Source organism: Geotrypetes seraphini, chromosome 13 (assembly GCF_902459505.1).
Source record: "Geotrypetes seraphini chromosome 13, aGeoSer1.1, whole genome shotgun sequence".
Taxonomy (NCBI): Eukaryota; Metazoa; Chordata; class Amphibia; order Gymnophiona; family Dermophiidae; genus Geotrypetes; species Geotrypetes seraphini.
In genome coordinates this window covers 25795687-25811194 of record NC_047096.1, presented here as the reverse complement: position 1 = coordinate 25811194, position 15508 = coordinate 25795687, and the positions used below count along the sequence as shown (strand labels likewise).

General features: G+C 42.7%; 1 protein-coding gene across 1 annotated transcript in view; it reads right to left on the bottom strand.

Annotated features, from left to right (window-relative positions):
- PCSK7 (proprotein convertase subtilisin/kexin type 7) overlaps positions 1-15508 on the bottom strand; it is a 55345-nt gene that overhangs the window by 34052 nt on the left and 5785 nt on the right. Inside the window, exons 2-5 of the mRNA XM_033918968.1 lie at positions 12772-13278; positions 9502-9636; positions 5945-6110; positions 1465-1555 (exon numbers count right to left, since the gene is read on the bottom strand). Coding sequence (XP_033774859.1) covers positions 1465-1555; positions 5945-6110; positions 9502-9636; positions 12772-13266 — 887 coding nt within the window. The 5' untranslated portion in view covers positions 13267-13278. The remainder of the gene's footprint in view (positions 1-1464; positions 1556-5944; positions 6111-9501; positions 9637-12771; positions 13279-15508) is intronic.

Sequence of the window (15508 nt, the reverse complement as noted above, 5' to 3'; positions counted from 1 at the left end):
TCTGTATATGGTGCTGAAAGATTTGGTGCTAAGCGCTATTTTATAAATGGTGCTCGAAGCTGGGCCCACCCCAAAAACTTAAACTGTCCTTCCCCGCAGTAAAAGGCATCCTCCAAGCGGGAAAATTGGGACAATCTCTCTTCTTCAGAATTACAGGGCTTTGGAATAACCTTACTACTCCATTGCGGAATCAGGTCTCCTTCCAACTATTCCGTAAGCACCTGAAAACTAGGCTTTTCACAAAAACGTAATGCTCTCCTCCCCCCCCCTTTACTCAACCACCAAACTCAACGTGTTATACCTTCCTTTATTAAGCTCTTGTAAACCGTGCCGAGCTCTATATTCATGGAGAGGAGTGTGTGGCGCAGTGGTTAAAGCTACAGCCTCAGCACCCTGGGGTTGTGGGTTCAAACCCACACTGCTCCTTGTGACCCTGGGCAAGTCACTTAATCCCCCCATTGCCCCTGGGACATTAGATAGATTGTGAGCCCGCCGGGACAGACGGGGAAAAATGCTTGAGTACCTGAATAAATTCATGTAAACCGTTCTGAACTCCCCTGGGAGAAGGTATAGAAAAATTGAATAAATAAAAAAAATATATATATATAAACCTGCACTTCATTTTAAGCATGAAGGTATACACAGAGGAAAACCCGGTGCAAATTCGCATGCCTAAAATGATGTGCAGATCTTCCTTATTCTATAAAACTGCGCATCAATTCCAGGAACGCCCCCAACCCGCCCACGCCCTTCCCATGGTCATGCCTCCTTCCTGGATCTGCGTGCAAAATTTACATGCAGATTCCAGCACCTAAAAATGTGCGCATCAATTTTAACTGATGCCCATTAGCACCGATAATTATTAGCGCCCAACTATTGGCACTAAGGGACATATTCTATAAATGGTGCCTTAAGTTAGGCACCGGTAGACGCCCTACCACTGCCTAATGTAATTGTTTTAATTGGCTTTAATCAGTATGGCAATTGTCAGCGTCGTTTAAAACCGATTAAAAACTCATTTAAAAAAAAGTAGGCGCTGGGAGGCATCTGCAGCAAGACGCCTAACAGCGCCTTACGCCTAAGTGGAGACGGTTAGGGGTGGAGCGGGACTTCGACACCATTAAGCGCGATTCACTAAAGAACAAAGACGCCTGCAATGTAGGCCATTGCAAGGGCCTAAGTTTTTCTTAGGTGTTGTTAGCCATGATTCTGTTAACGGCACCTAAGCGCGACTGACATGTGGCCAGCGGCCATTTTTGTAGACGGTGCTGATTTAGGTGCCGTTTTCAGAATCTAGCCCTATTTGGCTTGTTATTCCATTAAACTGCATGAGGAAATTGGGCACCTGCCCAAATTTCTGTGTGCAATTTTTAGAGTCCTTATACCTGCGAATAAGGGAACTTGAACTATGCAAGAAAAAAGCCATAGGAGCTAAGATGATGTAGCACACGGGCAGGACCTCACCTGCAGCTGTAGATATCATTGATCTGATAGTGCTTGTTGAAGGCAATGGCCTCCATGCTGTCTGTCAGAGGGCCGTCCAGCACACGGATGCCTACACATACCAGAGGACACAGAGTTAGTATTTCACACAAGGTCCTGCTGGGAATTAAACCTAAACTTGCGAATTTGGAGGGAGAAGTGTATATAGTGAATGGCTGTAATGGATATAGTTATATCTGTGTGATGTTTCTTTTACAATATATGAAAATTACGGGGAAAGATCTCAAACACCTGAGCGTTGAAATGCTCAATGCAAACACTTTCATGGGGCTGTGACCATCGTCATTGGTCAAGAAAACCCTGTTTCTTTCTTTTATATAATTTATTTACTCAATTTTACGTGCCTTCTCAAACACTTATTGGTGCAGACTATAGCTAACATAACATAGTAGATGATGGCAGATAAAGACCCAAATCGTCCATCCAATCTGCCCAACCTTACCCTCTCTTTAAATTACTGATTTAATTTCTTTTTTTTTTTTTTTTCTTAGCTACTTCTGGGCCAGAACCCAAAGCTCTGCCCGGTACTGTGCTTAGGTTCCACCTACTGAAGTCTCCGTCAAAGCTCACTCCAGTCCATCCCAGCCCTCCCTAGCCCATCCTCAACCAAATGGCCATATACAGGACACAGTCCGTGCAGTGTTATGATAGCTGGCAGCGTTAGGATAATGTTTTCAGATTACTTTGTAAAATAAACCACTTTTAGGCATTAGAAATAATTTGACAAAAAGCACTTAGCTTGCTCCCAACAGAACCCCGGCCTGTCCGTTTTATTTCAGAACGGCTTCATCGGGGGAAGTGCTTTATCAGTGTCTAGAAGCAATGACTGCTTGAAAAATCAGTGCGTTAATCTGACTACATAAAAAAAGTTCTCTTGTCTGTGTTATAAATCAATATTTGGTCTGGCCCCCACTTACCTAGTTTCCCAATTTAGCCTGGCAAGCTCTATTAGGCCCACACGAAGAACACATCTGTTCACCTATCCGACAATAAAGGCCTGCCTCTACAAAAGATTCCTGGACAGAACCCTTGCTTTCCAGGCAGGCAAATGGAACGATTGGCTGACTAACATGAGTTAGAAATGAGTTTGTTCGATCGGTTTGTAAACTAAGAATTTTTATACCTCTGTTAATTCAACCAGTAACCTTAAGATCTATATAGCTTTCCACTTCTTCCATTATGTAGATTGTATTGACGACTTTGAATTGAGACCTCTTCACTGATTGTCCAGCGTTTCTTGTTGTAAACCGCCTCGAACTTTCATGGCTTTGGCGGTATATAAGAATAAAATTATTATTATTATTACATAAAAGACAAAACCAGTTACACACTGCTACTTCCCCATAATTTTCAAATACTGTAAAAGAAACATCACACAGATATAACTATTATATCGCCTTGTGGATTTATTTGGATTACAGTAAGCTTTCATTTGTTTTCTCAAGTTTTCTCTACAGTGAATGTTGGCAATAAACTTGAGAGACTGAGATAATACTCCATATACCCCGGCTTAGAAACAAGGTTCATTCTTGTTATGGTGTCCGCAAACCTAATCCCCGAGAACACCATTCCGATTCCTATGATCATTACAGAACCCAACAGCAGAAGGAAAAATGGGTTTCTAGATAATTCAGTGGCTCACACTTTGCATTCAGATACCATGGGTTGCTGGTTTCCCTCCACCCCAATTGGTACTCCTATTTCATTAAATACACACCAGCTATTTGGGTTGTCCAGAAAAACCTAAAGTTGGAAAAATTGTGCAAACTGAAGTATTTCCAATGAATTTGATTGTGCTTGATCAGAAAATAAATTGAAAGGTACATGAACAAAAGGAAAGATAAGATAAATACATTATTATAATTTCACAAATTTAGTCAATGGGCTGCAAACTTTATTAAATATACCACTAAGTCCCCTACACTCTGCATTAATTCTTTCATATCTGTACATCCATGGGGGGTGGAGGGAGGGGAATAAATATTGATGTGGACATTTGGGTAACTTTATTCTTTATTTATACTATATATTTTGTTATATTATGTTATTATTATATGTAGGATAACTAAAAATCTTGAATGATATATATGTTACCTGTATAAATATTAGTGTAATTTATGTAATACCTACTGTTTGCTCATTTGTATGACTGTTTTATATTAAAAATCAATAAAGATTAAAAAAAAAAAGAAAATTTTAATGCCTACCCTGGGGTCCCTCAAAGTCACTGATTACATAAAGCTCTGTTTTTCTTAATATTTGCTATTATTTTTGCTTAGTGTCTTTTTATCAATGTAGCATTGTTGAGTGTGAAAACATAAAAGTTATAGCTATAATATCAAGTAATTTGCTCCATTAAGCAAAAATATTAGCAAATTGTAACTACCACCTAAATGTATTAATAGTTAAGCGGATCTACCTGCACTAGCAACCTTTTTGAATGTCCATGTCAAGCTGTCCATTGTAACTTCCTGGGTAACTGACCCTAACTCTTGTAATGTACTCCAACTCCGAAAATCCACCCTCCTTGATCAGAAGCCCAGACAAAATGACTTATCTCTCATTAAGTGGACTCTTGACTTAAAAGATCATGCATTAATTACATCACTTTCAGTTTAGATGCACTTCTACAAAAAGGTAATCCAGAACTCAGCTGCTCTTTGTCCTGAAGAGGTGCTGAGTAAGAATCTGCTAAGGGGAAGAGTTGAATGTTAAAAGTTAATGCCAAAGATGGAGGTAGGGCAGAAAGTGAAGGAGAGAAAACCAGCAAATGGATAAGAAAGTCCAGGAAATAGAGTTAAGAGCACAGACAGAAGGAATTGTAGCCAGAGACTGGGAAAAGATGATTAGAAAAATAAAATCACCAGATAACAAAGGTAGGGAAAATGATTTTATTTTCAACTCAGTGATTGAAATATGTCAGTCCTGAGAATTTACATCTGCTGTCTATATTTTGCACTGTTCAGGAAGAAATGCGTTTGTTTATATTTCTCTGATGTTGTACTGCATGCAGAGTCTGGCATCTTAGGCTTTTGTTTGTGTATATTAGTACTTTTAGTTTGTGGTCCTATAATGTTTATCTGTGCTCTGCATTGTGTGACCAAGGCCAGGTGTTCTGGTAAGAATGAATGTCAATAAGCGTTATTGGCATCATGACCCCAAGTAGGAAGATACGTCATAAGGTTTACGTGGACAGACTTAGAGATCTCAGTATGTATACTTTAGAGGAAAGGCGGGAGAGGGGAGATATGATAGAGACATTTAAATATTTTATGTGGCATAAATAAGCAAGCCAAATCTCTTTCAATTGAAGGGAAACTCGAGAGTGTGAGGGCATAGAAAGAGGTTGTTAAGAGGTGATAGGCTTAGGAGTAATCGGAGGAAATACTTTTTTACAGAAAGTGTGGTAGATGCATGGAATAGTCTCCCAGTAGAGGTGGTGGAGACATAGGACTGTGTCTGAATTCAAGAAAGCATGGGAGAGGCATGTGGGATCTCTTAGGGAGAGGAGGAGATAGTGGATGCTGCAGATGGACAGACTGGATGGACCATTTGACTTGCTCATGGTCTTCCCACGGCCATGCCCCCTTTTGAGATCCCCACATTAGAATTCACACACCACTTTATAGAATGTAAATTTTAATTAGCACCAAATATAGGAGCCAATTGGCTTGCTAAACAATTAAATTGCATGCACAATTTAGCCATGTGGTCAAATTTACACATGCAATTTTAGTAGCCAGTATAGAATATGGAGGATTATTTCTATTTTTACCTTAAGCCCATTTCGCTCTGTGTGGATGTCAGCAAGTATATAATGTCATACTTCTATTTGCTCACAGGGAACACAAAATTTCCAAACCAGTCCATTTCTATGGGTTAAAACAACTGCCTTCACTTTTATATCAGTTATCAAGAGTTATCATGGCAGCCAGGCTTGTTTCTTCTTCAGACTTCACAGAAACTAAATGCAAATAAAAACTCATGCTCCAAACGATTGATATGCTTTATACCAATCTGTTCTTACTCTTTGTGTATACAGTAGACACTCCGTTAACCGGAACTCAAGCAACCAGAACAAAAATCTAAGAAATACTATAAAAATTTAAAGAAAAATGAAAATAAAATCAATTTCTGGTGGAAATTTAAGTGTAAACTTGGCATGCCACACCTGAGTACGTCCATGCTTTGCCTACCACATGTCCGGTAGTTTGTCTGGAACAGTTTATGGTATGGCATAGTATTAGTCAGGCCTATTTTTAATAGTAACTCTCAAGCAACCAGAAATGACATTTATCCGGCACCTATCAATCCCCCATGGTGCCGGTTAACTGAGAGTCTAAAGTATAAGCAAAATACAGAAAGATCCCATGCCAAAGGGCTGATAATGAACCAAAAGAGCCCTGTAAAATTCATGAATGTCTCCAAGAGGGGGGCATACCTGCAATTCGGCTCCCATATGCCACTCCTACTGCACAGAAGCTATTGTTGGGCACCGCTGCAATCTCGCCAGCACACCGGGTTCCATGATGGTTGTCATTCTCATTGTCTGGGTGGGGCATGGGATCAGGATCATTGGAATTCAAGTCATAACTCCCCTCAGGACACTAAAACAGATTTCAGAGGTCAGACTTTGGTTTTATATTACCAGTGTTGGATTAACTGTGCTACCAAAGGGTGGCCGACTATCCTGTATTTGGAGGGCTAGCCCTTCATGTTGTTAAATCGTGAAAAAGACCACAATCTTTTGCTTTGTGTTTCAGAATCTGCACCTTGCCATAGAGTCCAAGTATGGCTGTATGCTATAACCCTCTCGTGTCTTTGCATCTGCTATCCTTATGTTGCATATCTTCAGTGGGTGGCTTTTTAAAAATATTTCTCCAACAATCAATATCTGCTTAATATCCCATCCATAAAAGAACTGTTCTAAACGCACAACACTATTTTCTCTGTCACAGCACCTTCCCTATGGAATGCTCTACCATCCAATACCAGACTTGAAGACTCCCTTGACAAATTCAGATGCAAATTAAAGACCTTCCTATTTAGGGGATTGAGGAGTACAGGTAGGAGTTCAGCTAGGTTATAAGAATAGTCAGGGACCACTGCACAGGTGATAGGCCTGAGGGGCCACCGCGGGAGCAAACCGCTGGGCGGGATGGACCTCTGGTCTGACCCAGCGGAGGCAAATTCTTATGTTCTTAGGGATGCCTACCAGCTATGGGGAAAAAAAGGGGGAAATCACAACACTCCTGGCCAAACAGAGCAATAACCACAAACCGCTTTTAAGACGGGTTATCCCTTCCCTACTGAATATGGCTAAAACTGAACTCCTTATCTTTCCCCCCAAACCCGCCTCCCTCCTCTCACCGTTCTCTGTCTCTGTGAATAACACTATCCTCCTCCCTGTCTCGTCGGCTTGCAACCTGGGGGTGATCTTCGACTCCTCTCTCTCCTTCTCTGCTCAGATCTAACAGACCACCAAATCCTGTCGCTTCCTCTTCTACAACATTATCAAAATCCGTCCTCTTCTCTCTGAACACACGACCAAAATCCTTGTCCACGCTCTCGTCACCTCGCGCTTAGACTACTGCAATGTACTTCCCTCGGGCCTCCCGCGCGCCTGTCTCTCGCCTCTTCAATCCGTTGAAAATGCTGCTGCACGACTTATATTCCGAGAGCCGCTATTCTCACATTACCCCTCTCCTCAAGTCACTTCATTGGCTCCCCGTCCATCTCCTCTTGCTGACCTACAAGCGCATGCGCTCTGAAGCCTCCTGATCTCTCTCCTCGCTCATCTCCCCTTGTGCTCCCCCCGTGATCTTCGCTCGTCAGGAAAGCCCCTCTTATCTGTACCCTTCTCTTCCACTGCCAACTCCAGATTCTGTCCTTTCTTTCTTGTGGTGCCGTATGCCTGGAACAGGTTGCCTGAATCTATACGTCGTGCTCCGTCCCTGGCAGTGTTCAAATCCAAGCTAAAGGCCCACTTTTTTGAAACTGCCTTCAACGCTTAACTACCCCTCACTGCTGTCCGATACCTAGACCCTCTATAACCTTCCCAACCCTGAAATGTCCTGCCTAAATTAGATTGTAAGCTCTTCTGAGCAGGGACTGTCTATTGTATGTCTATTGTATGTACAGCGCTGTGTACGCCTTTCAGCGCTTTAGAAATAATAAATAATAGTTATCTCAACCCCTTAAATTTATTTTATCTCGATGTACTTTATTTACCCTTACCCACGGATCCCTTTGTCACCATATGTCTTTGTCTGATCTATCCTTGATATTTTAACTATGAATGCCTCCTCTATCTTTTTTTTTTTTCTTATTAAAGTTTAGCATTGTAAACCGTCTAGATAACCTTTGATAAACGGTATATCAAATATGTAATAACTTGGAAACTTCATTTTCTGCTGCCCACAAAAAACTCTAAACTGTAGTGGCAAGAAGAAAGAGAAGGGTTTAAAGAGAGGTCTGAAAAAAATTCTGAAAGAGATTCAATAGTAGCTACTAGCCAGATAAGTTTGGGGAGCACCTTTTACAGCTTGGAGCGAACACCAGGGAATTAATGTCCCCCATTAGGATATATTGTATACTTCTCTCAAGAGATAGATTGCTCGGCTTGACAGACCATTGGTCTGAGCCAATACAATGTTTTGTGATCAATCCCATTTAAGGTTGCCAACTAGATCCAGAGTCATCTGACAGGGTTTATCCAATCTTATGTTTACCCTACTATATGCAGAGACTTGTAGTCCTGCTATTCTTAGGAAATTCAATGAGGAAATTAGAACTACAAGTCCCTGCATGCAATGGGGTAAACCCAGGACTGGATCAACATTGTCAGGTGAATCTAGACCCAGTTGGCAACCTTAATCCCATTCTACTTCATTTCAGCAAATGCTATTTGAGACTGGAAGCCTTTTTTTTGTTTTGAAATTCTTTATTCATTTTAAATCTGACAAACAAGTGATTAATATTAAAACATTACATTACTAATAAAATATACAGCACTTGACATTCTTATACATATAATCCATTAAAGTAGAAATTATAACCCTTTCTCCCCCACCCAACAATTCTTCAATGAAATTTTCATAATACAACAGAAATCCAATCATTAAATAAAAATATTAATCATCCAATTTCCTCCCCTCCCCCCAATAAAATACATGTATCCATCAGAAAGGAAAACAATGTTCCCGAAGCAAAAAATCCAGATCTGGTGCACCCATCTAATCACCTGCATTAGGCACAAAGGGGCTGATTCTACAAACGATGTCCTACCTCCGTCTCACCAGCCAATCAGGACACACTTTTTTTTTAATTTTTTTTTTTTAATGGATGTGGGAAATGATGCCTATATTGTAGGTGTCCAACTTGTGCCTATGGAGATGCACAGGGACGCTAACAGATGTCCATGGCTGGCACAGGGACACTAACAGATGTCCATGGCTGGCATGGTTTCCACCGGAAGTAGCCTCAGGCAATCCGAAAGTGACCCTGTGCATCTCGTAGGCACAAGACAGATGCCTTAAATGTAGGCCTGTAAAAATGCTAGCCTACATTTAAGGTGTCTGTTAGAAAAAAGAAGGCGTGATTCTCTAAAGGACGCCAATGCGTGACTGTCATGAGATTGGCGTCCTCTAGAGAATCAGACCAAAATTCCTATTCCTAGCTAGAACTCAAAGCTTTAAAGACTATGAGCAAACCAAAAAGGACAGAAGCCAAGGGGCTTGAAATAAAAATAGTCCTCATCCCTAAGGGACAATGGGAAACTATCCATGAATTTGGAAACTGAGTGATTCTCAGAAAGAAAAAACAGAGGGAAGTGACTTAATCTGGACTGTGAGAACTACATGCTGTCATTTGATCAGCAACCCGAGTTCATCAAAGACCATCTCTAGGGAGTCGAAATACTACAAGCAGTACTATAACAAACTGTAAAAGATAGCCACACTGTGGAGTTTGGTGAGCATGACTGGAGAGGATACTCACATAATTGGGTTCGATATCCTGAATCGTGTGTTCCACACCGTCATCCACAACCACTACTGTCACACCTCGCCCTGTCACGTTTCGTTCCCATACACCTGTCACATTTATATCCATCCCTGGCCTTCTGGAATTGTTCTAAAACCAAAAGAGAATAAACATTTAGATGTGCTGACAGGGCGCTGGTCTTTGACCAGAGGGCCGCCGTGTGAGAGGACTACTGGGCATGACAGACCACTGGTCTGACCCAGCAACGGCAATTCTTATGTTCTTATCAGAGCAGGAGTAATATGTACTGGAATGGCAATGGATGCTGTGGTTAGAGCTACAGCCTCAGCACCCTGAGGTTGTAGGTTCAAATCCCATGCTGTTCCTTGTGTCCCTGGGCAAGTCACTTAATCCCCCATTGCCCCAGGTACATTAGATAGAGTGTGAGCCCACCGGGAAAGATAGGGACAAATGCTTGAGTACCTGTATGTAAACCACTTAGGTAATAAGTAGTATATAGATACTGAAATAAATAATAAAGAAATCTATACGAGAGCACACACTAAAGCACAAACAAAAAGGAAGAAGAGAATGTTGTCCTGTTGCTCACCTGCAGTCCCACTTCTCATGACTTTGAAGTGATGATAGGAAGGTGCATAAATTTTGAGGTCTCTTATTCTCCACATTCTTTTATTATCTTTGATGTTGCAGGTGTCTTTCCATAGGGGTCCATGCGGGTTAATTATTTTGTTTAGTTTTTCTAATTTATATACAGTACTAGTGTTTAAGCCCATTACATTAACGAGTGCTAGAATAGATGTGTAAACTTTTAGCACAATGGGGCATTCAGACCTCTTTCTTTCTTTCTCTCTTTGCTTCCTGATCCCCCCTGTCCAGCAGTAGCCCTTCTCCCTTCCTTTTACCTCTCCCCGTCCAGCAGTAACCCTTCCCTACTCCCCTATCCAGCAGTAGCCCTTCTCCCTTCCTTTTACCTCCCCTGTCCAGTAGTACCCCTTCTCCCTTCCCTGCTCCCCTGTCCAGCAGTAGCCCTTCTCCCTTCCTTTTACCTCCCCCCTGTCCAGCAGCACCCCTTCCCTACTTCCCTATCCAGCATTAGCCCTTCTCCCTTCCTTTTACCTCCCCTCTGTCCAGTAGTACCCCTTCTCCCTTCCCTGCTCCACTGTCCAGCAGTAGCCCTTCTCCCTTCCTTTTACCTCCCCCCTGTCCAGCAGCACCCCTTCCCTGCTCCCCCTGTCCAGCAGTAACCCTTCTCCCTTCCTTTTACCTCCCCTCTGTCCAGTAGTACCCCTTCTCCCTTCCCTGCTTCCCCTGTCCAGCAGTAGCCCTTCTCCCTTCCTTTTACCTCCCCCTGTCCAGCAGCACCCCTTCCCTGCACCCCCTGTCCAGCAGTAGCCCTTATCCCTTCCTTTTACCTCCCCCTGTCCAAAAGCACCCCTTCCATGCTCCCCCTGTCCATCAGTAGCCCTTCTCCCTTCCTTTTACCTCCCCCTGTCCAGCAGTAGCCCTTCTCCCTTCCTTTTACCTCCCCCTGTCCAGCAGCACCCCTTCCCTGCACCCCCTGTCCAGCAGTAGCCCTTATCCCTTCCTTTTACCTCCCCCTGTCCAAAAGCACCCCTTCCATGCTCCCCCTGTCCATCAGTAGCCCTTCTCCCTTCCTTTTACCTCCCCCTGTCCAGTAGTACCCCCTTCTCCCTTCCCTGCTCCCCCTGTCCAGTAGTTGCCCTTCTTCCTTCCTTTTACCTCCCCCCTGTCCAGTAGTGCCCCTTCTCCCTTCCCTGCTTCTCCTGTCCAGCATCCGCTAGCCCGGGCAGCCTCGGGGCTTTTGCTAGGCCGGCCTGCCTCGCATAATCCAAGTGGGCCAGCCTAGCAAAGGCCCCGTGGCTGCTTGATGAAACCGTGGCAGCTGCCACGGCTGGTCCGGGGGTGAGAAGAAGAGGCGTCCCTCCAGCGTAGGCAGGAAGTCAGCCGGTGTCAGAGATCGGGGCAGAAGGCAGGCACAGGTGATTGGCGGCAGGCAAATTATTGTACTGGTTTGCGAGCATAATTCGTTCCAGAAACATGCTTGTAATCCAAAGCACTCGTATAAAGCAAATTTCCCCATAGGAAATAATGGAGACTTAGATGATTCGTTCCACAACCCAAAAACTTTAATACAAAATACTGTATCTACTTGTATTGCAAGACCTCACTCGTTTAGAACAGTCCCTACACTCCTGCAGCGTCAGTGAGAGAAGAACCATCAGCTCAGTTGTGATGATGTGATGTGTGTATACTGTATGTGCTCATATTGCAAGACCTTGCTCATTTAGAACAGACATTACACTCCCGCAGTGTCAGAGAGAAGAACCATCAGCTCAGTTGTGATGATGTGACGGGTGTATACTGTATGTACTCGTATTACAAAAATGTTGTATATCTTGTATGAATTGTTTAGATCTGTCCTATTTTAAAAGTGGAGCTCCTTTCTAAATATTGTATACAGTATTTGTAAACTGCTTGGACCTGTCGTAAGAACAAGCAGTATAATAAGTTTTAATAAAACATAAAACACATGGTGAAGAGCAGTTTCAGAGTCTCAGTGCTGGACTAAAAGGAGCTGTTTGTTCCTAAGATACACAGAAAGGCTGTAGTATAATAACGTGCTTTCAGCTGTGTTAAACAGATCCGAGTCAGTATTTTCCTATAGATACTAAGGGGCTGATTCTATAAAGGGTGCCTAACTTAATTGGCAAAATACATTTAACAGGCTCAGTAATTGAGAAAATAAAAAATTTAATTGGGTGATAGGTGCCTATCAAATGTCACTTCATGACACTTAATGCCTAAGTGGGCATTTTTATGGGCAGAGTGGGAGTTAGGCACCGCAAAGCATGATTCTTCCAAAACTTAGGAGCCTGAAATGTAGGCCTTTAAATCCGTGGCCTACACTTCGGGTGCCTTAGGGCCTCTTCTATTAAACTGCGCTAGAAGTTTTTAGCACAGAGAGCCGTGCTGAATGGCCCGCACTGCTCCTGAAGCTCATAGGAACTCTATGAGCGTCGGGAGCAGCGCGGCTCCCCGCACTAGAAAACTGCTAGTGCAGTTTAATAGAAGAGGCCCTAAGTTTTTACATAGGCGACACTAGTTGCGATTCTGTAAATGGTGCCTAAGTGTGACTGACACGCAGCCAGCGCCATTTTTTTAGGCACCATTTATAGAATCAGATCCTAAAAGTAGATAGGATAAGAAACCTCCTGTTTTTATCAGTACAGTCCATGACCTTACCAGATGCCACTGCTGTGGATATTTGGGGTCATTAAAGTGCAGGCTCCGTTTGTAGCGCTTGAGAGGTTTCTGCTCTGAGTGCCACCGCACACTGTCATGTTGTGCAAACAATGCGGCTACAGCTTTCCTTATTGCTTCAGTTTCTCCCTGGCACCGACCTCGTCCCTCATAGCTGAATAGATAATGGTCTTTTAGCTCACCAATCTGGCCTCTGCTCACCAGGCCAGTGACTTGGGCAAGTTCATCTGCCAATTTGTGCAGTGCCTGCTGGCTATGCTCCCCATCTTGGGCCTGTAAGTGCACGGCCCAAGACAGCTCTTCTCCAGAGGCCTGTTCTAGGCCTTGGCACTCAACGTCAGGGACAAGTTCTGAATTGTATCCATTTGAAGCAAGTAAAACAATGCACCCCAGACTCAGCCAAAGGCACGTAGTGACATACAAGGAGGTCTTCATTCCCGTACTCCATAACCATGCCTTCCACTTCCCATCCAGCATGAGACCAGCACACTACAGAGAGAACAACAAAAGAAGAGGTCAGAAGCATCTACATCTGCTACACACTTTTTTCATATTTTTCATACAGTTCTTCACTGTCAGTTTAATTTCCATCCTATAAGTTCACATAGAATTTTTCTTTTTTCAACCATCTTTATTTTCTCTTCTTTATTAATTTCCAGGTACTTTAGTTAGATTGTGAGCCTTCGGGACAGTAAGGGAATTTTTTAAGTACCTTCTTACTTCTCATTTATAATCTTAATGTATATTTTCTTCAAACCGCTTAGAACCTAACGGATGTAGCGGTATATAAGAAATAAATTACATTACATTACATTACTTTATCCTAACCTGCAGGATCCCCCTGCTGTTACTGAGACCCACACATGACTGCCAGCTCCAGAAGGCGATTCTCTTTGGCACAATGCAAGTATCAAGAAAGCACTAGCAGTAAATTTGAGAGGCTGAGATTATAACCTGGTTTAGGAATGAGGTTCATTCTTATGATAAATGCAAAACACCCAACTGGAAACATTACTCCATGTTAACCTCTGCTAATGTATCTTTTTTGCTAAAAAGTATTAGAAGCCACAAGCTTAGCTCTACCAATGCACCTCACTCCACCCTGAGGCTAGAAATGAGATACTCTCCAATATTGTAGCCAGTGCAACTTGCTTCTACCTGCCCTGCCCTGCTATGATGCTTGCTTTGTTAATATAGAGAACCCTCTCAATGCAACTAATCCTACCCTGAAGCACTCCCTGTTATTCTAATACTGGAACCCACAAACACAGCGCTGCTAATACACTTCGATATAAATGTATCTGTGTTGAAAACCATCTCAGAAAACGCTAACTCTGTATTGTGACACCTTTACAGAAGCTCATGTATTGTAACACCATTATAGAAGCTCATTTAAACCACTCTGGATGGACTCCCCAGTCATTAGTAGTGGTATAGAAGCTTTCAATAAACAATTAAGCTCTTGGACATGTTGTGGGTAGCTCAGATACCGAACAAATGTCTTAAGTAGTACAGGTAAGCAGAAAAAGCAAGCCAGACATCTCAAGAGAAAACACAAAACTCACCTTCTGTCCAACAGGTTAGACCAGGGGAAGGCAATTCCGGTCCTCGAGAGCCGGAGCTAGGTCAGGCTTTCAGGATATCCACAATGAATATGTATGAGATGGATCTGTATGCACTGCCTCCTTGAGATGCAAATCTATCTCATGCATATTTATTGTGGATATCCTGAAAACCTGACCTGGCTCCGGCTCTTGAGGACTGGAATTGCCTACCCCTGGGTTAGACCATTGTGGGAGCCAGCCTGTCCTGCTCCCTTACAGGATGTTTCCAACTACAACAAATGCTCCTTGTGACCCTAGGCAAGTCACCTGCTCCCCTATTGTCCCAGGTACAAAAATGATTAACTAGGTAGATTCTCGTTCTTAGAGATTTATAACAGTCATTACTTATGCCTTGAAAAGAGCTCCGAAATATTTGATCTTCTTTTTGAGATCTGCCACTGTCGGAGACTGGATGCTGAACTCGGTAGAGCTTGGTCTTAGCATGACTTGTCTTCTGTTCATATAGAGAATAGGAAAATTTGCAAAAGGAGAAACATTTCCTCTTCTTATTTACCGGCATGCATTTATTTATTCACTTTTCTATACCATTCTCCCAGGGGAGCTCAGAGCGAATTACATGAATTTATTCCGGTACTTGAGCATAATCATTGTCCATCTAATCCAGGGGTGTCAAAGTCCCTCCTCGAGGGCCGCAATCCAGTCGGGTTTTCAGGATTCAGCATCCAGTCTCCGACAGTGGCACATTACAAATACCTGGCAGATCTCAAAAAGAAGATCAAATATTACAGAGCTCTTTTCAAGGCATAAGTAATGACTGTTGTAAATCTCTAAGAACGAGAATCTACCTAGTTAATCATTTTTAAGGAATTTTTTCTCCAGCTTGTACAGACCCTTGAGACACTCCACTAGAGACTCTTCTGCGTGGACAAATGATCATTCAATCCCTTCTTTGTTAAGTTAGTTTCCAGTCCATAATAGAGCATTGCTTTCTACCCTGAGAAGTTTTAATTTCTTGAGGAGTTTCTTATGAAGGATTTATCAAATGCCTTCTGAAAATCCAAATATACTACGGGGCTCATTTTCAAAGCACCGAGACACAGAAAGTACCTTCGGTTACTATGGTACTTTGTATGTCCAAGACCTAGATACACTAA